The sequence below is a fragment of the Chanodichthys erythropterus genome, chromosome 9, assembly GCF_024489055.1.
Source record: "Chanodichthys erythropterus isolate Z2021 chromosome 9, ASM2448905v1, whole genome shotgun sequence".
Taxonomy (NCBI): Eukaryota; Metazoa; Chordata; class Actinopteri; order Cypriniformes; family Xenocyprididae; genus Chanodichthys; species Chanodichthys erythropterus.
In genome coordinates this window covers 14,251,822-14,277,371 of record NC_090229.1, presented here as the reverse complement: position 1 = coordinate 14,277,371, position 25,550 = coordinate 14,251,822, and the positions used below count along the sequence as shown (strand labels likewise).

At 36.6% G+C, this 25,550-nt stretch overlaps 1 protein-coding gene across 1 annotated transcript; it reads left to right on the top strand.

Moving 5' to 3' along the window:
- Positions 1-1,374: 1,374 nt before the first annotated feature.
- On the top strand, positions 1,375-24,878 carry colgalt2b (collagen beta(1-O)galactosyltransferase 2b). Its single transcript, XM_067393622.1, has 12 exons — positions 1,375-1,604; positions 15,296-15,406; positions 16,850-16,967; positions 17,061-17,195; positions 17,718-17,922; positions 19,085-19,204; positions 20,696-20,769; positions 20,929-21,035; positions 21,159-21,291; positions 21,489-21,616; positions 21,709-21,915; positions 24,397-24,878. Exons 1-12 carry the CDS (start codon positions 1,375-1,377, stop codon positions 24,668-24,670), a joined length of 1,842 nt encoding a protein of 613 aa, XP_067249723.1. The 3' UTR covers positions 24,671-24,878.
- Positions 24,879-25,550: the final 672 nt, after the last annotated feature.

The following is a 25,550-nucleotide window of genomic DNA, read 5'->3' as shown; positions in this document are numbered from 1 at the left end:
TGGGTTAAAAACAACCCCCCAAAAATGTTTTATTTCACCCAACTATTGTTTAAAAAAATTGCTATAGGCCTATTTCTGGCTTAAAATGAACCCAAAATAGGAAGTTAAAAATCAGACACATAATTAGGCTACTAGAGGCAACAATAGTAATCAAAAGAAGAACATTTATTGATAAGCAATTTCATAAATGATTAGGCTATTGTTTAATTATTAATTGAACTTATTAATAAATGTTCATGTAGCCTATGAAACATTAATAAATGTTAATTTTCAATATATTTTGTGTTCATTTTAAGTAAGCAATGCAGTAATTTTTAAACAATAGTTGAGTTAAATAAAATGACTGACACTGCAGATTGGGCAAACATTTAACCCAACTGCTGGGTTTATCCATTTTCAACCCAACTTGGGTTGTATTTCACCCAGCATTTTTTAGTGTGTATGACGTATAATGAATTCATTCTTTTTGCCATTGAGATGACTTTAGAAAACGTTTCCCAATCAATCTGCAATGTCCTCACTAATATAGTGAAAAATTGTGTGTGTGTGTGTGTGTGTGTGTGTGTGTGTGTGTGTGTGTGTGTGTGTGTATGTACAGGTTTATATTACATTGTGGGGTCCAAATGGTACCCACAAGGATGGTAAAACCTGAAATCATCCACATTGTGGGGACCACCAAGCAGTCCCCATGGGGGAAATGGATTAATAAACATGCCAAATGATGTTTTTTTTGAAAATGTAAAAATGCAGAAAGCTTTGTGTGATGGTTTAGGGGTATAGTTAGTGTAGGGGGATAGAATACAGTTTGTACAGTATAAAAACCATTACGTCTATGGAGAGTGCCTACAAGCATAGTGAACCAGACGTAGGCATGTTTTTGTGAAATATCAGGACACAAATGATGACATGGGTATGACATATGTATTACAAGAAGAGGGTGACTTTGAGGACATTACCCATGTCCCCACTTTTCAAAAGGCTTATAAATCATACAGAATGAGTTTTTGTGAGAAAGTAAAAGTGCACAGTTTCCTGTGATGGGTAGGTTTAGGGGTAGGGGTAGTGCAAGGGGATAGAAAATACAGTTTGTACAGTATAAAAACCATTACGCCTATGGAATGTCCCCACATTTCACAAAAACGAACGTGTGTGTGTGCGTGTGTCTAACTTCATATCTCATCCTTCAAGCTCCTCACAGATCTGTCCTGGTGAAGGGTGTGAAAATCTAAAGGAGGCAACCCACTTTCTCAAAGGTGACCACTCTAAACCTCTCCACCTCTCTCTACTCCTCCTTACCCACCCTCTCTGTCTTTCAGCCTCTCATTCACTCACATACCCCGTTCAGGTTGTGACAGCGGTGTCCATCAGGCAGAGATGCCGGCGGAGGGATTCGTGATTGTAGCTGTGATTTGCGCGCTCATGGCGCAAAACTGCCGTGGCGAACTTATGGCTCACGTGCAGGACCTGAATCCCGTGCCCGAATCCTCTCTGCTTAAACCCAAAGTCATGATCGCGATTTTGGCTCGGAACTCGGCGCACAGCCTGCCATACTACTTAGGCTGCATCGACCGCCTGGACTACCCGAAGGACCGGATTGCGATATGGTGAGAATCTCCAAAACTGGGCTTTTGTGCAGTATAGCTGTTGAGGACGTGTAATGTGTGTGTGTGTGTGTGTGTGTGTGTGTGTGCGAGAGATGGTTTGCTTTTGCAGCAAGTGTGGTGGTTGAAAACTGAGAAGGTCGTGTACATAGTGGAGTTATTGTGGAGCGCGCGCAGGTAAGGTTTGGTTAATGAAAACCTTCTGGCTGATAGAGGAACAGAGACGCCGCTGTCTGCGTGAAGCAGACCTGTTAACGCGGTTTTACTACACTGTCCACGCGTGTGAGCAAGGATTTAATTACATGTTAAATGAAGATGAAAGACATTTGCTGGTTATAAGCAACATGCCCTGTCGGGTTTCTTTATAATTAGAGTGCAAATTGTTAGCCTACGTTTAAGAGAATTTCTGTCAGCACAATTTTCGAGGCGCAATCAGTTGACTTTTGTATCGAGTTAACCGTTTGTTAACAATCTTTAACTTTTATGCGACATATAGCTACTTGTAGCCTAATATGGGAACGCATAATAATCAGCAAATAAAATCTGAAAATTAATGTCAGTTTATGTTTTGTACCGTCCGAAACATGGCGAACTTCCCAAGCGAACGACTGCTATTACTGACCAGGGGTGCGTTTCCCGAAAGCATCTTTAGTCAACTATGGTCGTAAGTCCCATTGAACTCTATTGGTAACGACGGAACTTGCGACCATAGTTCACTTTGGGAAACGCACCCCAGGCCTATGTTTATTTGCTCTGACTAGTAAACTTTTGTTGTTACTGAAATGTTATTTGAAAACGCTGGTGAAACGAATATAGACCTACATTGCAAACCTCTTCATAATTATATGAATACCCCCCACCCCACCCCAGGCCTATGTTTGCCTCTGTCTCTTTCCTGCTTAGTTTTTAACCTTAACTAACTATATGCTACTACAGATGAACATCATAGGAACTGTCCTCTCTTCCCTTCAGCTTTCCCAAGGGTAAACAGCTGATTTACATTACTAGCCAAATCCATTGAATGGAGGCACATGCACAGCTTTCATTTCAACCTCCTCCCTTCTCTAATGCCACTATGCTCCACCATCCGAGCGGAACTGCTTCGAGTTTGAGAACTTTTAGTTCCACGTGTTTGGGCTGGCATTAGACTCCACTCCAGTGTTATGACTTTGTGTTTTACCACTTTACCTCTATTTCTTTTGGCAGGAGTGTTCTGAATGAAGCACATACTTATGAAGTGAAATAAGTTTTGAATCCTTTTGTAAATTGTTTGAACTATAGCTAATTAGCCAATCGCCTGTAAAAATTTGTTCTGACAGTTTTTCATTTTTATTATTCGGTATTAAAATTAAAGTTGTGATGAAACAGAAGTAAGGACAAATCTTTTCTTCTGTATTGTGATGTACATCCGAGTGAAACAAAAAAGAAAAAAAAGAATGTAGGCCGGGGATTTGGTTCTAGTATGCATTGGTTGTTGATTGGAGCTTGATAATGGAGCAGATTAATGCAAGCTTGTAAAAGTTCTGCATATGTCACCAGAGAGAAGTCTGTCATTTTCACCTGAAGGTCCAGTTATGACATTTTGATTAACATTACTCAAAAAAAAGAACATGAATTGATTGCTCACAGTGTAACATGCATTTACAAAATAGGGTGAATTTTCATTTAAATCCAACTTTAATGAATTAGCTGTCTTTGAACATTTATGTTTGTATGCGTGCTATCAGGAAAACCTTCAGAAGTTTACTGAACAAACGGAGCATTCAAATGACAGGCTGAAAGTCTCACTGCTCTGCGAAAGAATGTGGGGAATTAGGGGGAAGAAAGGATGGAGAGAGAGGAAAGTGCAGGGGAGGGGCACTGTTGAAAATGACACAGGGGCACCACGAGTGTCCTAACGATCCACATTCCATCCCTATTGACAATGTGCACAGGTCACCCACAATGACATCTCTCTCTCTCCCACTTTCTCTTCTCTGGTTTATTATGGAAGTATCTCAGATTGGATCAGAGACTGTATAAGGTGGAGATGTTTTTACACTAGAATTTGCATGTGCATTAACTGAAGCCTGAAAAATACTGTTAAATAGCATGATTACTAGTACAGAATAAGCAACATTACAATACAGTTTCATTGCTGTTATTGCTGTTATAGCCAAGATGGCCACCAAGTGCACTGACTTTCCTTAAAGTTGACATTAAATAAAAATTCATTTAATGTTTAATTCAGTGATATTGATCTTACTATGAACAGTTCCATGCATGTTTAATTTTTTTGACCTCATAATTCTTAATCAATATGTCATAACCTGATCTTCCAGTGAAAAGACTGCGCATGTATGCAGGACTTCTCCAATCAATTAGTCCACTTAAACCCCACCCAGCGTTGCCAAGTCTGCAGTTTTCCCACGGAATTGGGCTACTTTAACACTATTGCCGCGGGTTGTTTTTCATGTCCGTGGGCTGAAGCAACCCCTAATTACATGATATTTTGCCCCTGGAATATGAATTTTACCAGGGGAACTCTGTCAAAAAACGTGTATTGTACCCCCCGGAACGTGAGGGTTAAGGTTTTGGCTAGTTTTGAATTGCGAAATCCTGGCAACCCTAATCCCGCCCCCTTATTACAATTGACTGCAGGCATACATTCAGATCTGCCTCTGTCCAATCAACCAGTGAATAGAACCAAATCCCAGCCCTACACTTCCTTCTTTTTTTAAATTTTCCATTTCACTCAGATGTACATCACAATATGAAGAAAAGATCTGCCTCTACTTCTGTTACATTAACTTTAAAGGGACCATGATTACAGTTTCTGCGATCGACTGGCTTTAGCATGAACAAAGCTACTGTAATATTGAAGTGAATTGTGAGTGCAAACAGAAGAGACAGAGAGTACAGTGAATCCAGCGTCATGTTCCCTAGAGGCACAGTCCTGTAATCAGTGAAACGGTGCTCAAGCTAATGGTGCTAACACAGCTTCTGACATAAGCTAAACATGACTGATCAAGTTACAGTCAGATTCATTAAACACAGACTCGTTTATGAGAGCTGACTGCTCTTTTGTTTCTGTCTACTAGTCTTATCGGTATGATATGATTTTCTTGACAACCATGCAAGAAATTTCCCTTTAGACTCAGGTGTTCGTTCCAGCAGTTATTATGCTGTTGTTGAGGAATGCTGGGCATTTTGGCAATTAAATAAACAAAGCATGGTGAATAAAACAAAAGATTTGAGAAAAGGATAGAGATATGTTGGGTATTGATCTGAAGGAGATCTGTAAATAATTGTTTATTTCATTACAGCTGTAAGTATTTGTGTTTTTATTAGGTTTGCGTGATCATTGCTGTAATCAAAACCCTGGCGCAGTGTCAGTTCAGTGGGGTCTAAAGCCTAACTTGAGCTTTTCTGCCACTCTCCTTCAGTATTCTTTTCAACATGTCCAGAAACAGTTTCCTCCCTTTCCAACATTGATTACATCCATTCAGTTGTCCATCCAATCCACTCAAACTCAGAAGTCATCAACCAGCAGGGGTTCAAGAGTAGAGGAACAATAGTGCACGAAAGTCCAGAAGGCAGGACGATTGCTGGCTTTAGTCACGGCTGTCTAGAGTCGAGCTGGAGAAGTAGTTTATTGGTGTTCAGTGAGTTGAGTTATAGGGCAGGTGACCAAATAATCTGCGTGATACTGTTATGTAAAAATGTAATGGTTAAAAAAACCATACAATAGACTGCATCAGGACTGAATAAATTAAAAATTTAACTTAAGACACTGGTCATATCATATCTAGAATCTCTAGAATCTAGAATCTCTATGATGTCTATTCAAAATGAGCAGTGTATTCTGAGAAAATGTTTTGCTAAAGTAAATAAAAAAATATATTTTTTATATAATTTTATAATTTAAGCCATAGATGGCTTTTAATAACATTTTAGTTGTATATTTAATTATATAAAATTATATATATATATATATATATATATATATATATATATATATATATATATATATATATATATATATCAGTACAGTCCAAAAGTTTGGAACCACTAAGATGTTTTTAAAAGAAGTTTCGTCTGCTCACCAGACCAGTATTAATTAAAAATACTGTAAAAACAGTAATATTGTGAAATATTATTACAATTTTAAAATAACTGTTTTCTATTTGAATATATTTCACAAAGTTATTTATTCCTGTGATGGCAAAGCTGAATTTTCAGCATCATTACTCCAGTCTTCAGTGTCACATGATCCTTCAGAAATCATTCTAATATGCTGATCTGCTGCTCAAGAAACATTTAATGTGTACAATTGTACAAAATATTTGTGTACAATATTTTTTTTCAGGATTATACGATGAAAAGAAAGTTCAAAAGAACAGTGTTTATCTGAAATCTAATCTTTTGTAACATTATAAATGTCTTTACTGCCACTTTTGATTGCTTTAATGCATCCTTGCTGAATAAAAGTATTCATTTCTTTAATTTCTTTAAAAAAAAAAAAATAAATTCTTACTGACCCCAAACTTTTGAACGGTAGTGTATAATGCTACAGAAGCTTTGTATTTCAGATAAATGCTGTTCTTTTGTACTTTCTATTCATCAAGGAATCCTGAAAAAAAAAAAGTACACAACTGTTTTCAACATTGATAATAATCATAAATGTTTATTGAGCAGCAAATCAGCATATTAGAATGATTTCTGAAGGATCATGTGACACTGAAGACTGGAGTAATGATGCTGAAAATTCAGCTTTGATCACAGGAATAAATTACTTTGTCAAATATATTTAAATAGTACACAGTTATTTTAAATTGTAATAATATTTCACAATATTACTGTTTTTACTGTATTTTTAATTAAATAAATGTAGCCTTGGTGAGCAGAAGAAACTTCTTTTAAAAACATTAAAAATCTTAGTGGTTCCAAACTTTTGGACTGTACTGTATATATATATATATTATATATATATATATATAATATATATATATATTTTTTTTTTTTTTTGTTATTTTCTTGCAACTTTGGAGTGATTCACATGGCTCACCTGATTTACTCAAAATATTGTGTGGTCCAATGCAGCTTCTACTGAGATATTTGGGAGATATTCTCTCTCTCCAGGTATTAGATAGACTTCCTTGGGTCTGACGCTCTAACTGAGAGACTTTTGTCTCAGTCACAGTTGTTTTAGGTTGTCCCAAATGGCACATTTGCCTCAAGATCCGAGGACAAAAGACATGTGTGAAGCAAGCAGCTCTGCAGGGACATATTTTAGTGAATAACTAGGTATTTTGAAGTAACAGAGGTTTGTGTTGTTGCAGTTTTAGTGCTGTCTGCTGGATTCATCCTTCTGGTAAACCACTGGGATGACTAACATTGTCTACACAGCAAGCAATCCATCTATGTCTGCCTCTCACTGTTTGTCTTTTTCTCACACACCACTTTTCTCATTTTTTACTGTCTATTTGTCTTTCTCTTGTTCTTTGCATAAATCACATACTTTTTCACATTGTAGCAGATGTGTTTATATTGTCAGGAAGATGCGGGAGCGTGTCTGAGTTCATGTGAATGTTTGATAAACAATGTTTGTCAGTGCGTCAGGTGAGACACTGGGAATCTCTCCTGCTCTAGGCTAGTCTATGATCCTATGCGCTTTGAGCAAAACATTTCTGTATTTACTGATGTGTGATTGTTTTTGTAATTTACAACATATTTGGCTGTTTTTGTTGCTTTTGTCACATTTGTAACTCCAAAACACATGTATAAGAGAACAACGAGTCATTGAAAAGCTGATAAAACTATAATGCTGTGGATGGAACGTTTACAGTCTCTGAGGCTGTAGTATGTAGCTGTATCAAATTAAATGTATTTGTACTTTTAATGAGAATGGGATTATGAACTTGTAACTTGATTTTGTATTGGTACTTGGCATAAATTGCTGTTGTCAGCAGGGATGAACAGGCCTCATACTCTACTGTAGGTGTGTTTGTGTGTGACATGGTAGAGCTATGTTGACAGAGAATGGCTGGAGGAATTTGAGTGCAGCAGAGGTTTCACAAGCCCTTTTGCCCCCTCCTCAATATACAGAGCCAGGGAGCCACGTCAGCCCATGCATGATGGGGGGAGAGCCACTGGAAGGCAAACGCACACATGCACACTTTGGGCTTTTGTGTTTTATGGGGATTTCCATAGACATGATGATTTTTATAATGTACAAACTTTACATTCTGTCCACTAACCTTAAAACTACCTCTTTACAAAAAATGTTCTGCATTTTTACATAAAATAAGAATAATTTAGTACGATTTATAAGCTGTTTTCTTCATATGGGCTAAAATTTGTCCCCACAATATCAAATATTTGGTCCCCAAGATGTATGGGACACCTGTACCACATACGAACACACACATATGTTGAATTTTCATGTTTTATGGCGACTTTCCATAGACAATGATTTTTACACTGTAACTTATATCCCATAAACCTACCCATCATTTTTTTTTCCATTTAACTAATGGACATTTACATTTGGAATGAAAATATGAAATCTTGTGTCTGTCTACTAGTCTTATTGGTATGATATGATTTTCTTGACAACCATGCAAGAAGTTTCCCTTTGTGTGTTCGTTCCAGCAGTTATTATGCTGTTGTTGAGGAATGCTGGGCATTTTGGCAATTAAATAAACAAAGCATGGTGAATAAAACAAAGGACATGAGAAAAGGATAGCGATATGTTTTGTATTGATCTGAAGGAGATCTGTAAATAATTGTTTATTTCATTACAGCTGTAAGTATTTGTGTTTTTATTAGGTTTGCATGAGCATTGCTGTAATCAAAACCCTGGCGCAGTGTCAGTTCAGTGTGGTCTAAAGCCTAACTTGAACTTTTCTGCTGTTCTCTGTATAGTTCTTTTCAACATGTTCAGAAACAGTTTCCTCTCTTTCCAACAATGGTTAATGATCCAGTCAGATGTCTATCCCATCCACTCAAACCTCAGAAGGCCTCAACCAGACAGGGGTTCAAGAGTAGAGGAACAATAGTGTGAAATCTTTGGAATGAAAATAAAATCTTTTCACAAATTTTTGTGTTGTAACTTCAGGGATAGTTCACCTAAAATTGAAAATCATTTACAAATCTTCATGTTGTTCCAAAAGTTTATGCATTTTTTCATCTGTTGAACACTAAAGACGTTTTTTTTTTTTTTTAAGTTGTCCATACAATGAAAGTCAGTTGTCCAGTGTTGATTTTTAACCCTCAATTGCTTTTAGACAAAAGCAGTTCTTCAAAATATCATCATATGCAGTAAGTCATGTAGGTTTGGATCAACATATGTGTAAATAATGACTTTTTCATTTTTCATCCCTTAAACTATAAATGTAGTGGGTCGCATGAGCACAGGTGATGTTACAAGGCTTCAGAGCATCTAAAAGAAAAATCAGCACTGATATAAAAATTATACATGTTATTCAAGACTGTTCTCTGTCATTATGAACGCACATGCTAATCTCAAAGGTGCCCTTGATTCAAAAATTGAATTTACCTGGGCATAGTTAAATAATAAGAGTTCAGTACATGGAAATGACATACAGTGAGTCTCAAACTCCATTGTTTCCTCCTTCTTATATAAATCTCATTTGTTTAAAAGACCTCCGAAGAACAGGCGAATCTCAACATAACACCGACTGTTACGTAACAGTTGGGATCATTAATATGTACGCCCCAATATTTGCATATTCCAGCCCATGTTCCCAACATTATGAAAGGGATTACACGTCTGGATCTGCACGGCTGAAACATCAGACTAGGTAAGCAAGCAAGGACAACAGCAAAAAATGGCAGATGGAGCAATAATAACTGACATGATTCATGATATCATGATATTTTAGTGATATTTGTAAATTGTCTTTCTAAATGTTTCGTTAGCATGTTGCTAATGTACTGTTAAATGTGGTTAAAGTTACCATCGTTTCTTACTGTATTCACGGAGACGAGCCGTCGCTATTTTCATTTTTAAACACTTGCAGTCTGTATAATGCATAAACACAACTTCATTCAACAGTGTAGCATTAGCCGTTAGCAACGGAGCATTATCAAATTCATTCAGAATCAATGTAAACATTCAAATAAACACTGTACTTATGCGATTAGACATGCTGCATGACGAACACTTTGTAAAGATCCATTTTGAGGGTTATATTAGCTGTTTGAACTTTTTTAATGTTGTTTAAGGCAAGCGCGAGCTCTTGGGGCGTGGAGCACCAGATTTAAAGGGGCCGCAGCCTGAATCGGCTCATAATGATGCCCCAAAATAGGCAGTTAAAATAGTGAATTTTAAAAAATCTGTGGGGTATTTTGAGCTGAAACTTCACAGACACATTCAGGGGACACCTTATATAACATCTTTAAAAAAAAAAGCTCTAGGGCACCTTTAATACAGCGGACACTGTCATTGTTATGGTTGAAACTGGTAATTTGCCTAGAAGAAGTTTTACACTGTTTTGTCTAAGCAGGTTTGGATAGTAGAAGATTTTCCTATGGTTTATCTAATTCAGGATTTTTTTCATGTAATCTAATGTTTTTTTCTTCTTTATCTGTGATGGCTGTATACTGTGCAGGTGGGGAGAGTTATAAGATGTGCGTGTATGGTGGTGAGTAGCATGTGGTGTCCAGATGCTTTCAATAATGACATATGGAGAAGAAACAGAGAGACAAAAAGAGAGAGTGAGCCTCGGGCAGTCAGATAATGAGCTAGAGACTTACAATAAACTTCAAAAAGGCAGTGAAAGAAAATCAGGTTTTTATAAGCAAGGCCCTGCTTCCTCCAAGCACAGCAGGAGCGCACACATACATACAAATCTAGAGTTAAATATCCTGCTGTGCACACACACACACGCAGCCCTAAACACTTTTCATCACCTTTATCATGAGGTCCACTTTCAGATTGAATGCAAGTGGAATAACTTTCAGTATTAAAGGCTGTTTAAAGGGTTAGTTCACCCAAAAATTAAAATTCTGTCATTAATTACTCACCCTCATGTTGTTCCACACCTGTAAGACTTTCGTTCATCTTCAGAACACAAATTAAGATATTTTTGATAAAATCTGATGGCTCAGTGAGGCCTCCATTGACAGCAAGATAATTAACACTTTCAATGCTCAGAAAGCTACTAAAGACATATTTAAAACAGTTCATGTGACTACAGTGGTTAAACCTTAATGTTATAAAGCGACGAGAATACTTTTTGTGCACCAAAAAAACAAAACAACGACTTTATTCAACAATATCTAGTGATGGGCGATTTCAAAACACTGCTTCATGAAGCTTCAAAGCTTTATGAATCTTTTGTTTCGAATCAGTGCTTCAGAGCGTGTATCAAACTGCCAAAGTCACATGATTTCAGTAAACGAGGCTTTGTTACGTCATAAGTGTTTCAAAATTGGGGGGTGACTTTGGCAGTTTGATACAAGCTCCGAACCACTGATTCAAAATAAAGATTCATAAATCTTCGAAGCTTCATGAAGCAGTGTTTTGAAATCACCCATCACTAGATATTGTTGAATAAAGTCGTTTTTTTTGGTGCACAAAACGCATTCTCGCTGCTTCATAACATTAAGGTTGAACCACTGTAGTCACATAAAATATGAAACTGTTTAGCTTTCTGAGCATCTGAAAGTGTTAATTATCTTGATGACAATGCAGGCCTCACTGAGCCATCGGAATTTAGCAAAAATATTTTAATTTGTGTTCTGAAGATGAAAGAAGGTCTTACGGGTGTGGAATGACATGAGGGTAATAAATGACGGAAATTTTCATTTTTGGGTGAACTAACCCTTTAACAGTGAAATATCAGATTACTTGCTGCTTGGACTGAGGATTTGTGTCCCAAACAAAAAAAAAAAAAATGAATATGAATTAATACACAGATAGGGAAAAGTACCTAAATAATTGCACCTACACCTGGACCATATTCAGAAAATGAAGTGTTTGTAACGTGGTCAGTGTCAGAAGTCTGTTGTTGCCCTTGGGTGTGGAAATTTGTTAGAGATCGAAAGGTGAGAGTGAAAGGTGCAGAGAATGTGTCTGCCCGGATATATAACTGACTGAACCTTCAGAAACCAGAAGTTTGAGTCATTCATAGGCTGGCAGGTTCAAATTCTTCAGGTTGTTTGCTTGTCCGGTCATGAATATGAGTGTTGCCTCCTGCGGCCAGAGCTAAGACACAGGATCAAAGACTTCAAACAGGCTTCTAACTTTGCTTTATTTTTGCTTTTGCTTAATTTTCATTATGCAAAATATAAATAAATTCTTTTGATTTTGGGAGAAATATGATACAGATATATTCTTTACTCATCATATACACTCAGACATCATGCAATCATATAATTATGTAGCATAAAGCCATGCAGAAATCATAAATCTCCATACCCACCAATATTTGCACACTTTAGTATGTGTATATGTGCAGTTTTCTTTGTCATAGAGCAGCATAACCCAAAATGCATTGTGTGGGTCTCTCCCCAGGAGGTTTGGAGAACACATGTGAAATCATTAGCCATTAGAGAAGCATTTAAAGAGATGCAGCGTGTCCAATTATTCCAGATGTTTATATTAGTTGCAGCAGTGTGATGGAACCGAACCGAACCGTACCGCTCAGTGGAAATGAGCCATAATATACCTCATATAAATGCTAGAATGAGAAGCGCATGCAAAGAAAAGCTAACTCACGTGTATTTATCCTCATATAAATACATGCACATGCATTGCTTTTCTGTTTCATTGTTCGTTCTGATTTTCATAGATTTTTCACAGATGTTCTTGAAACATCTTTGCAGCTTGAAGGCCTGTTTTCCTTTAAAACAACTGTGGCACACTTATATTAGCTGAAGTCATCAAAAAAGCAGTGTGTGTCTGAAACCAGTGATCTTTTAGACACTGCATTACCTGTCATTACCTGTGTGTCAGGTGTTTCGAACCAGTGATAAAGAACCAGACTGCTTATCAAGCTCAATGCTGTCTGTTCCCTCTGCTTTTATACACTCATAAAACCTTGGATACACATAAAGCATACTTAAAACACATATACAACATCTTGGCCTGTATTTTCTGGACTCTTTGTTGGGATATGTTGTTAAGAGCAAAACTGAGCAATTGTCTGTGTTTGTGTGAGTGACAAAATAGCAGTCGTGGTGTCGAATATCTGGTCCATCACTTGTTATTTAAAGACAAAGAGTGTATAATAATATGAGTATACTTAGATGCACACACTGCATACACTGTTATCTGTTGTCTGACAATGTTTGTTTGTGGGTGGTGTATGTGTTTTTGCAGGTTTACACTAGTATTATTCACTGCAGATGTTCATGGTAGACATAGGTGTAGATTTGGGAGGCGGCATTGGGAACAGGGTAGACACAGGGCCTGCGTGTAAAAATCTGTGTTAGCGAGTAAATGAATGAAATGCAATATTGTGAGAACTTGAACGTGAACAAATGTACAGTTACTGTATCATAGACCGTAAAAAAAGACTGACGACGCACCTTCACTCTCTTCCATTGTAGTAAGCGAAGCTGCCAGTGTCCGAATATGGCGCTGACATCTTGAGTCTCAAGCGCATTGTGAACTTGGTGCCCGAGTCTGTGCAGTAGTGAGCAAAAAGTCGAGCCGCGATATCAAAAGTCCTGCCTACAATCTGAACAACTTATTATGGCTGTGTGAAATAAACAGTTATGCAAATGTAGCAATTAATGTTAAAGCTTCAATCTCTTCATGAAGATCCAGAAAAAAAGTCTGTTGGGCCTCAGTGATGCTGTCAATCTCAGCTGTCAATCATGATGTCATACCCCCGTTTTTATAGCATCAAATAACTAACTAAAACCAAACTTGTATAAAGAACGAACTCTTAAACTAACACCAGTGTGATTAAAAACTGCCTAAAATGACAGAAACCTTCAAAAATATTTGAAGTGTGATTTGATTTTTTAGTTTGTTTCACGTCCCATTACATTTCATGAAGAGGACGGGGTTTATGACCTATACTGCTTCTAGCCACCTTTTCAGGACTTGTCTGGCACGCTTGGCAAGTATCCTTGTAAACATACTAGTGAGTTATGTCGTAATTGAATGTAAACTATTGAGAGAGACAACGCATTAGCTCTTAAAGTGACAGCAGCCTAATATTCCTGCTGATGTCTGTGTTTTTAACAACAACAAAAGACAAAGAAAAATCACTCAAATCGGCTCAGACTAAATAACTTTTGTAACTTTAATAAGGATTAATCTATGTTTTATGGCTGGTAAAAAATAGTTATGGCCGGTAAATTTCCTTAAATTGGCAGGTGTAGTAAAAAATTTATTTTAGGCAATGTATATATACAATAAATGTATATATTTCTTTATTGTTCACAATATCTAAATATTCTAAAATTATTTTCTTTTAATTTACATGAGAATAGAATAGATTAAAAGAGCAGATGGACTTTTTTTCCCTCAGATAATATATTTTGAATAACCCGTGTTTTGACTTGTTTCACTGGCAAACTGTTTTTATCCCTTGTTTTACTACACCTGAATAAATTTAGCAAAGTTTATGCTTTAAATCAAGCAAACAGTGTAATTTAGTGTCAGTTTAGCTAAATGTAGACCTGTATTGTTTAAAGGATGTGTAATTTGTATTGAAAGACAATACAAAATGCTAATTAAGAACAGGCCTTTTCTAATATGTATTATTATTATTATGACTCATTTAACCTTTTTTTGCTCTTGTCTACACATTAGGTGAAAAAATCCGATTTAATTTTCCCCATTGCCTCATTTACCATCCTGCTTCTACTGCAGAACAGCCTGCAATGCTGTGTACAACTGTATAAATATGAATAAAAACACCAGTTGGATTTTATTTCTGGTAAAGGTGGGGCGAGGAAATGTGCATGTGTGTGTGAATGTGACGACTGAGGTGATGTCAATATTTGTTGGTTCTTTCCCGCACGATTTTACTGCAGAGTCCCTGTGCAGTGGAGGTTTCCATTGGCACAGCCAAACAGCCCTGACTCAAATGAGGACACTGTGTGTGTTTGTGTGCTTGTGTGAGTGTTTAGTGTAGTAATACTGGGAAAACGTACTGTTATGTCACAGCGTTTGTATGTTTGGAGCTTTTAATGTAGTCAAAACATGAATTAGTTGAGCTGTTTTGCATAATTTTTTTGCAAGTGATGGTATATTGTTTTATGAAGTCATATATAATTGCTCATCTTTTGCATACTTAAATCTGCACTTTATCTCTGAGTTGCCAGCAAACATGTTAGGCTCTTGAAATGCTAATATGAAACTTAGACAATACGACTTTTACCTCTCACAAGCTGGTGTTGGCAAGCGGTTGTTAAGTGCCTCACTTCCTTGCAAGCACATAACCGCTCCTGAGGAATTTATCAGCCCTGGCAAAAGCTGGCTAGCTGCTGGCTAGCTGCTTGCTAGCGCTGTCAAATAGCACTTTTGACATCTTTATGTGAATTTTAATAGTCTTATCAATCTCTGACACAAGTCTTTGAGTCTAGGAGAAGGAAATACTAAATCAAAACACATTGTTCCACCCTAGCCTGAAGGATGCATCACTCTTTCACTCCTCCTGATAGCAGTTGTTTTTGAAGCTTGTCTTGTTTATATTAAAATAAAGTAAGCTCTCCTTTGTCTTTTGAAGGGCTGCAACAGACCATAATGTGGACAACACCACAGCCATGCTGAGAGAATGGCTGAAGAACAGGCAGAGCAGATATCATTACGTGGAGTGGAGACCCATGGATGAGCCACGGTTGGTTAAAAACATCTTGTTTCAGAACAGATGGTGTCAGTCAATTAACACTAATGGCTGTTTATGTCGGGAATTTGCGACAGTCTACTAATCTCTTTTCCATCTAAACTGAATGTTTTCCAGAACAGGGATTAAATAATTCTGTCAAGCTGTACGACCTTCTTCCATGGAAAACAAATGGAAATGTTGAAGTATTTTAGATTATATTATGTTATAACATACTCATTTTCATGTACCTAATGAATGAGAACATATGCTTTTAAGCTCCAAAAAAATGATACAAAAGCACCATAAGTATAATGAAAGTGTTTCATATGACTTATTCCCTATATTCCAAGTCTTCAGAAATCATATGATTTTTTTTCACTGACAGTTTTCTCACAGTCAGATCTTTGCCCTAGTGGTTAGTGTACATTCTCCTACGCATTACACTGTTAAAAATGACTGTAATTTTAACAGTAAAAGACTGTAAAAATGCTGCGGTGAAAAACTGTCAATTGGTTTACAGAAAGTTTCCATACTATATACGGTGAATAACTGTAATAGATCTAATGGTACATTTAATGTAATTTTACGGTAAAATACCGTTAAATTCACAGTTTTTGGAATTGAAAAATAACAATTCATTGTAAAAATTTACAGTGAAAAAAACGTAAATTGACATTCCCACAATTCCCTGCGTGACACTTCACATTTGATATATTTTCGTTGAAATAACTCTGTTTCTTCTTAGTTTTTCTATTTTTTTTCTAATCAGTTATGTACATTAGGGTTTTATGTTACATCTAATGTTGTTAAATATATGTTTATTGCATTTTTAAAAATTTCATGCATGTTACCATGATGGTGTTTAGTGTGTGTGTGAACGACACGATGTGCACCTTCTATAGCCTATATTAGTATTGTCCTCCTCAGCTTGTGGAAAAGCTGCTTGTGATGAACTTTGATCGTCTTCATCATGTGACTCTTATCACCACTGTGTTTGGTGACTGTCAGTGTATTATAAAGGTACAAAACAGATATTAGTACTTCATTAGGTTGGTAAATTAACATTATATCAGTTAATGAAATACGTTATTTTACCGTAAATTTAACAGTTTTTTTTTTTTTACGTGCTACTGTATTTTTTACGGTAAAGTTCTGGCAACCACAGCTGCCGGTTTTTTTTTTTTTACCGTAAATTTTACTGGGATTTTTTTTACAGTGTATGCTATGATGCTCATGCAGAGGATGTGAGTTTGTTTCCTTTTCCCAATCTTATCTCTATAATTTCTTGTTCTTTTTTTACTAAACCATATATAAAATTAAAATAAAGGCCAAAAAAATCAGTAGTGGTGTAGATATCTGTAGAATAAGTTTGCTTATTATAGGAGGTGAAAGAGTTTTCAACCAATTGAAGAGTTTTATTTTAAGAAAATGTGTATGCATCTTTTCTGATGTAAGGTCATACACGGATGAGTGGGGTCCGAAACACTGGGCTCCGTCTCGTTTCAATCATCTAATGAAGCTCAGGCAGGCGGCACTGAAGGCTGCACGAGAACGCTGGGCTGATTATATATTGGTAATATCATGCTGCCATTCTTGTAATACTTGTGTTAAATAAAAACCACAAGTTCTAATACTCTACCATATTCATCATGTGTCATTTTCTCAGTTTGTTGACAGTGATAACCTCCTGACCAACCCACGAGTGCTGGATCTCATGATGGCAGAGAATTTCACACTGGTGGCGCCTATGCTGGATTCCCGATCCCTCTACTCAAACTTCTGGTGTGGCATCACACCTCAGGTACAGCTCTGTCAACTCAGAAAACAGACCAAAAGAGTATTATTTTAAAGGGATATTTCACCCAAAAATACAAATTCCGTCATCATTTACTCACCCTAGTGTTGTTCCAATTCTGTATAACTTTTTCTTCTGAGGAACTTTGAAGATATTTTAAGAAATTGAGGTATTTTACTTTGTCCAATCAATGATTGTCCTTGGTCAACAAAACTATTTTTTCTTCAAAATGTCATCTTTTGTGAATTTTCAAAAGAAAGAAAGTCATACAGGTTTGGAACGACATTGGTGAATAAATGATGACAGAAACTTCATTTTTTGGGTAAAAAGGCAAGATTTATTGCTGTTCTTCACCAGTATACAAAATGTGTTCAAACTAAATTGTACAATTGGAAACTAATTATAAACAGTAGGGTGAATTCAGGTTGATTGGAACACTTTTTCCAATTCATCTCAATGGCAAAAAGTGTCCCAATCACCCTGAATTCACCCTACTTCAATAGCCTGGTTTCTCTGCCATCCTCTCAGGGTTATTACAAGCGCACCCCAGACTACCAGCCTATCCGTGAGTGGAAGCGTTTGGGCTGTTTCTCTGTTCCCATGGTGCACTCCACATTCCTGTTGGATCTGAGACGTAGCGCCACGCTAGAAATGACCTTCTACCCACCTCACCCCGACTACAGCTGGGCGTTTGACGACATCATGGTCTTTGCATTCTCTGCACGACAAGCTGGTGAGAGATCTCCACTGGGTTGCTTTAACAGCTGTCCATTAGAGATAATGTATATTTTTCTGATTATACGATTTTTCTACACTATAATTATAGACGTTACTATCAACTATAACTAACAATGAACAACTTTTTTTCTAGCATTTATTAATCTGTTAAATTATATATATTTAAATTAAATTAATATAATTATATTACCGCACTATGACTGAACATGAAAAAATAGTATATTTACATTACATACAACACTTTTAAAATAAAAAAATTATATATATATATATATATATATATATATATATATATATATATATATATATATATATATATATATATATATAATATATTATAATTATAAACAGTAGGGTGAATTCAGGTTGATTGGAACACTTTTTCCAATTCATCTCAATGGCAAAAAGTGTCCCTACAACACTTTTAAAATAAAAAAATTATATATATATATATAATATATATCATTGATATATATCATTGATATCATTGATATATATCATTGATATGATATATATATCATTTTATTATATTTATGTATTATTCTGCTAGATTAATAAAAGCTGCTAAAATATTTTTCATTGTCAGTTCATGATAACCTAATGCATTAACTAATGTTAAAATATTGCAATTGTTACCATTTTATTATTTAAGTGCATGAGTTGTTTTTGAAATCAGTGTTTTTAAGCACAGAATGTTTTCAGAGCAAACAGATGAAGGCAGTTAAAGTGGCGTTCTTCTGTTTTTGGGACCCAGAACAGACACGGATAACATAACATAACACATAATTCACAGCACCTCCAACTGTCCTCCACTGTCCATGTTGCTGAGGAGGGTAGCTTTAATGTTGGGTAATCTTGTGGTTAACATAACCAGCTCCAGCTGGGCATTTTTATGGCCTTTTTGGGTGTTTGTGGATGTTCTATTGAGGAAATAATGTGTGTGAGAGAGAGCATGAGTTACAGTACATCCAGAGAACACACAGCTAACACATAGTCGATGAATCATGATTCCAAACACACCCATGAATACAAACTTTAACAGCACAAAACCACTCAAACACATATTAATGATGTAACACTTGTGTTTCTAGTTGTATTGGGTGGGCTATACAGTGTTTCCATGACATGTATGTATTATGTATTGTTTTTTTCTGTAGGTGTACAGATGTACGTGTGTAACAGAGAGCATTATGGTTTTCTGCCTGTACCTCTGAAGGCCCAGCAGAGTGTAGAAGATGAGAAGGAGAGTTTCACACACACCATCACTGAGGCCATGAGTAAGTAGGCCTATTATCATTTACAAAACAACACATTACATACAATATAATATATTAAAGCATGGATGTTCATTCATTCAGTCATTCACTACAATTCAAAAGACAATTTAAAATAATAATAATATTTTAATACATTTTAAAATAAATGTTTATTCCTGTGATGGCTAAGCTGAATTTTCAGCATCATTACTCCAGTCTTCAGTGTCACATGATCCTTCAGAAATCATTCTAATATGATGATTTGGTGCTCAAGAAACATTTCTTATTATCAGTGGTCAAAACAGTTATGTTGCTTAAGATTTTTAAACAGCATTTATTTGAAATAGAAATCTTTTGTAACATTATAGATGTCTTTACTGTCATTTTTGTATCAATTTAATGCATCCTTGCTGAATAAAAGTCTTAATTTCCTTAAAAATATCTATACACTCTAAAAAATAAAACATTGGTTCAGCAAAAAAAAATGTTAACATTTTCCACTAAAATGTTTAACTTAAGCCAACTGGGAGAATTACATTAATTCAAAGCAATATTTTGAGTTGATCCAACATAATGTTTTAAGTAAGGTGAAGACATTTTTTGCCACAATAAAAACACATTTCTAAGTAACATGAACTTAATAATTGTAAACATGAATGCAACTATTTAAGTTGATCCAACATAATATTTTAAGTAAAGCGAAGTTGCTTTTGGGACACAATAAAACGCATTTCTAAGTAACATGAACTTACCAAGCACCGCTTGTCACCATGATGGTAAATCTCCAAAAACCCAAAAACTCTCCCTTACCATTAATCTTGTGCAAAAAACATTATATAACACTTAATTTTAGCATTTACTCTCCTTTTCAAGTGCCATGGGCAAAGCATGATGGGAAATATAAATCCCAGCCCAGTTTCACTTAACTTAAGTTCGTCTAAATTAAAAGAAGTGTTCATACAACTCAAAACAATGAAACACATTTACACATCATCAGATTGTATTTTACATTAACAGAACTTAAAATTAAATACATTTTTGATTAACTGAAAATGTCAAACTATGACAAGTCATGATAGTATATCGAATCAATAGGCATAATTTGTGTGTCATCCAAGCTCAATAAAATAAGTTACAAGTAAAATTTGTTTTTCTGTCATGGAGGGGATTTTCCTTTGACTTCTTTTGTTTTTTACTGAGATTATGATGTTTTCCTTTCCATAACCCTAAACACTCACTGAAACCTGTGCATTGTTATGTTTTACGACACTGAGTGTTTATAAAGGCTTTTTCTTCTTAGGGACCGTTGCCTGGTCCCTACAATGTAGGCAAACACACACACCCATAATGAAGCACACCCACTGCAACTGCCCCTAATAAACAACCCTTTTTCCAGCACTTTAACTCTTTCTATTTTCAACCTCCATTAATTGGAGGTTTTATTTCAATTTTTTTATGTCCCAGTGTATAATTGTTAGATTTAATCATTTAGTCAAATGCCTTTTCTTACAGTCGATCATAACGTAAAACCCTCCGAGTTCCTCTTCACTCCACCCAAACCCCAGGACAAGATGGGCTTTGACGAGGTGAGAGAGCAGAATCTCTGGAATGTCTTGCTTGACTGGACACTCATGACAGTTATCCTGCAGAGAACTTTCAGCTGATTTAAGCTTCTTTGAAGTGACATTTTCTTATTTTGTCCTGCTTCATGCCTCAGACTCTCTCGTTCTCTCTTTTCCCCTCAGATCTTTCTGATTAATCTGAAGCGGAGGTTGGACCGGAGGGAAAGGATGTTGAACACTATGGCGGTGCTGGGTATTGAGGCTACGCTGGTTGATGCTGTAGATGGGAAGTAAGTCATCAAGGGGATGTTCTGCGGCATCAGGTTTATGGTGTTTGGGTATTTCGAAATGTGGCAGAACCATTTGAGTGAAAGTCAAACTTTGTTGATCTTACCTTTTGTACTTTCTCTCAGGTCACTGAATACATCTCAGCTTCAGGCTCTAGGTATAGAGATGATGCCAGGATATAAAGATCCGTACTCTGGTAGGGTTCTGACTCGCGGAGAGATTGGCTGCTTCCTCAGCCACCACTTCACCTGGAAACAGGTACAGGCACACTCACAAATAGACATAAAATATAATAAAAATAACTGTCCAGTTGATCTCGGCTAGACAAGCAACAATCCAGTAAATGTTACCAACTGCTGAAAGAGCTTTTCAAAAACACAAAGCATTTTCTGTTAAGTTCCAGCAGTTTAAAGGTGCACAGTGTGTGTGTGTGTGTGTGTGTGTGTATGTGATAGGTGGTGGAGAGGGGTCTGCAACATGTGCTGGTGTTGGAGGATGACGTGAGGTTTGAGCCTCGGTTTAAGAAGAGGTTACAGACCATCATGGAGGATGTTGAAAAAGCTCAGCTGAACTGGGACCTTATGTAAGAACAACACCAGCTGATGAACAAGCATATGATGACACGTTTTCATTGCTCACAAAAACATCTTTCTCTTTCTTTTTCTTTCTCAATAGATATGTGGGCCGCAAGCGGATGCAAGTAGCTAAGCCAGAGGTGTCTGTAGAGGGCGTGAATAACCTGGTGGAGGCCGATTACTCATATTGGACTCTAGGTTATGCTCTTTCACAGCAGGGGGCCAAGAAACTCCTCGCCGCTCAGCCGCTTGGCAAGATGCTACCTGTAGATGAGTTCCTGCCAGTTATGTTCAACAAACACCCTAAGTAAGTGCTGTGGATGGATGGATGGATGGATGGATGGATGGATGGATGGATGGATGGATGGATGGATGGATGGATGGATGGATAGATGGATGCTTATTCCTAAATGACAACAATTCGGCTATGTCTATTAAACCTTTGACAGAGGGAGCAGTTTGCATGTATAGGTATAAAACAGCTTCACAAACAGTCTTTTAAACCACATTAAAAATAACTATTTCTATGTCACAGTAATTCAAATTATTACAGAAGTACTGAGAAAAAAGTTAATAGTTCAGATATAAACACTGATGTCTTCATAATAGTCACCTTTTGAAATTGCCTTTTGAAAGTAACTTGATGCTTCAAATAAAGATTGTATCATTTACATTGTTATATCAGTAGGTGGCGACAAGTTACTATTAAAAATTAGTTTGCCATTGAATCATTCATTCAAAAATGCTAATTCATCCCGTAATGAAACAAGTTAAAGGTGCTAAAGAGGATCTTTTGTTCGACTGAGAAACGAAAGACTGTTACTGAATTGTTGAAATGAGGGCACGCGTAAGAACAACCCCCTCCTTCACAGCTCATTTCGAGGGAACGCCTCCCAAAACTCGTGCACGAGTATTGGAACACGACTGTTTGTTTACCACTGGCATTTGCTGTGTCGTGTTAGTGGATTCATTATGTCGGACTCACCGCAGGTAACTCATAATCTGCAGTTGTTACTCCTGTCTCCTGACAAAAACATTGCATGCAGTGCATGTGGAGTGTGGAAAGTTACTGGAGGGCGCAGCCGCGCACGTCTCTCACAAGGAACGTCATGGCAGTGATTGACAAGCCAGAGGGCCAATCGTTTACGCGATGATCACGTAAACGATTGGCTGATGTTTTTAAGGCCCTAGCTCGTGCACAGATGATGTATATTAATAATATTCCTTTCAGTGCACCTAATAAATAGTCTTTTATTAGTTAGTAAAGACAGTTTCAAGTAATATTGCAAAAATGTATAAAACAAAACATCCTCTTTAGCACCTTTAAGCCTTTATGAGTCACTGAATCATTCATTCAAACTGTTTAAAGAAACAATTAAAATGACATTATTTTATTTAGAAGATTCAGAATTTTGTGATTTTGTGATCCAGAATCGTGCAGCGATAGATAGATAGATAGATAGATAGATAGATAGATAGATAGATAGATAGATAGATAGATAGATAGATAGATAGATAGATAGATAGATAGATAGATAGATAGATAGATAGATAGATAGATAGATAGATAGATAGATAGATAGATTGATTGATTGATTGATTGATTGATTGATTGATTGATTACAAGATTGTTTTTTGCAGCAGTTACACACAGGCCCACACTGGGGCTGTATTGCTGAGTGGCACAGACACAGTGCTAGATTGTTCAGAGTGAGAAAATAAGTACGGTGTCCCTGCTGGGTCACACAATGACTGCCTTTCTACCTCATTTCCTCTAGTGGGAGAACTGCTCAGCATTGGCTATGCCCCCAATATGTGTCACCTTTACTGGCCCTTCTCTTTCTCTCCTTCAGCACCCTGCGGTCCTTCTCCCCTGTTGTCTTGCATTCTCTGGGTTCCCCTGTCTCTCTCTCCCTGCTCTTTCTTCAAGGAATTTTGGGAAGGGCCAGTTCTTCCTGTTGCCAGCTTTAGAGGGACAAAATTCCCATTGATAGCTCTCTGAGTTTGGGGGAAGGGCCATTGGTATAAGACAGATGGATTACTGTATAAATATACTCCTTTTTCTGTGTTTTGATATATGTGTGTGTGTGTGTGTGAGAGAGAGAGAGAGATAAAGGCTCATTGTGTACCCCTAGTGTGTGAATTTACTGTTGTTTTAGCATAAAGTGCAGTGAATAACACAATGTTTCTGCAGATGTAGTGTGTAAAATATTATCGTTATGTAAATATTAATTTTAACATTATATAGACTACCATTCAAAGGTTTAGGGTCAATACAATTTTTTTTTTTTTATGAAATTAATATTTGCTGTTCTTTTGAACTTTTTTTTTTTTTTAATGTTAAGCAGCACAACTGTTGTCGACATTGATAATAAGAAGAAATGTTTGTTAAATCATGAGATCAGCATATTATGATTTCTGAAGGATCATGTGACACTGAAACCTGGAGTAATGATGCTGAACATTCATATTTGCCATTACAGGAATAAATTAAATTTTTAAATATATTAAAATAGAAAACAGTTATTTGTAATAATATTTCATGATATTACTCTTTTTAATGTATTGTTGATTAAATAAATGCCATTTTGGTGAGCATAAGAAACTTCTTTCAAAAACTTAACTCCTTAAAAAAATCTAACCAACCCCAAACTTTTTACATAAAGATTTAAAAACTATATAAATAATTTATCCACCAAAAAAAATTCTTCCAGTTTGTAATTTTTCTCACGCCCTTGCTTTTCTTCCTCCCTCATCCTCGCTCTCTTTCTCTCTCTCTCTCTCTCAGTGCGGCATACATGTCTCACTTTGATCCCAGGGATCTGCGTGCTTTCTCTGTTGAGCCGCTGCTTTTGTACCCAACACACTATACGGGTGAGCCGGGTTACTTCAGCGACACAGAGACGTCCACTATTTGGGATGACGAGGCTGTCAGCACAGACTGGGACAGACAGTATGCTCAAAAAACTGCCCAGCAGGCACAAATTCACTCCGTCGCCCAGAACAGCGTCACCGGGGACACACCACCGCCTGCGTCCCGTGCCTCGCGAGACGAACTCTGAGTTCTTTATTTGTTCTTGAACTACACAAGTGAATGACAAAACACACTGACTCATAGACGGCTCACTCCTCAATGTCCAGCAGTCCCCTCCTCCTTGGCGACACATCAGCCAATAGCATTACAGCTGGCTGGGATGCTCGAACACCATTGGCTGGCTGGTTGATTTTGCACAAAGACACACAAGCTCTTTTTATTTCCACTTTATTTATTTCATCAAGCCTTCCAGAGACATTGAGGGACCAAACGGTCCCCGATGGACACTTTAAAGTGTTTGAAGAAGGATGAGGACATTGCGGAAGGACTGGACGGAGAAACAGACATATGGGAGTTAGATTTGGTTTTGCTAGTCAATGAACAAGACAGATGAATCTTTATTTTAAAGTTTTCTTTTTATATTGTAATATAAAAACAGATACAGTTTTGAATAAAATAAACCTACAGCCTGTCTACATTTCTACTGTATATTATCGGGAAGGAAATTATATTTTAATAGCATCACAAAATCACTTTTAAATGTCATTCATGTGTCAAGTATATTTTAGAGCCAAAAATTAAGAGCACTGGTTACATACTTTTGTGGGGAAGTTGTTCAAATCTGCCATTTTCACATGTTGGACTTGATTTAAAACCCTGTCTAGAACATGTTAAATTGCCATAGAAGGAGAACATGACTTCTCATTAAGAGTGGGAGTTTTTAATAATTCAGAACAGCTGGCGGTGCTTTTGTGTTATTGTTAACACATATTGTCACTAATTCTTTTCAGAAAGTTTCTGGAAGCTTAAGGAGATACATATTCCATGTATCTTAAAAGAGTTGTATAATTCTACTGGACATTATGTCATATATCCTAATTCGAAATTGCTCTAATTTTTCCATACAC

Bases quoted from the DNA above. Each gene is read 5' to 3' on its own strand.
- colgalt2b (XM_067393622.1), top strand. From the start codon at position 1,375: ATGCCGGCGGAGGGATTCGTGATTGTAGCTGTGATTTGCGCGCTCATG. The intron at 1,605-15,295 runs GTGAGAATCTCC...TGTCTTTTGAAG, and splicing joins AAGGACCGGATTGCGATATG to GGCTGCAACAGACCATAATG. The intron at 19,205-20,695 runs GTAAGTAGGCCT...CTTTTCTTACAG, and splicing joins CACCATCACTGAGGCCATGA to TCGATCATAACGTAAAACCC.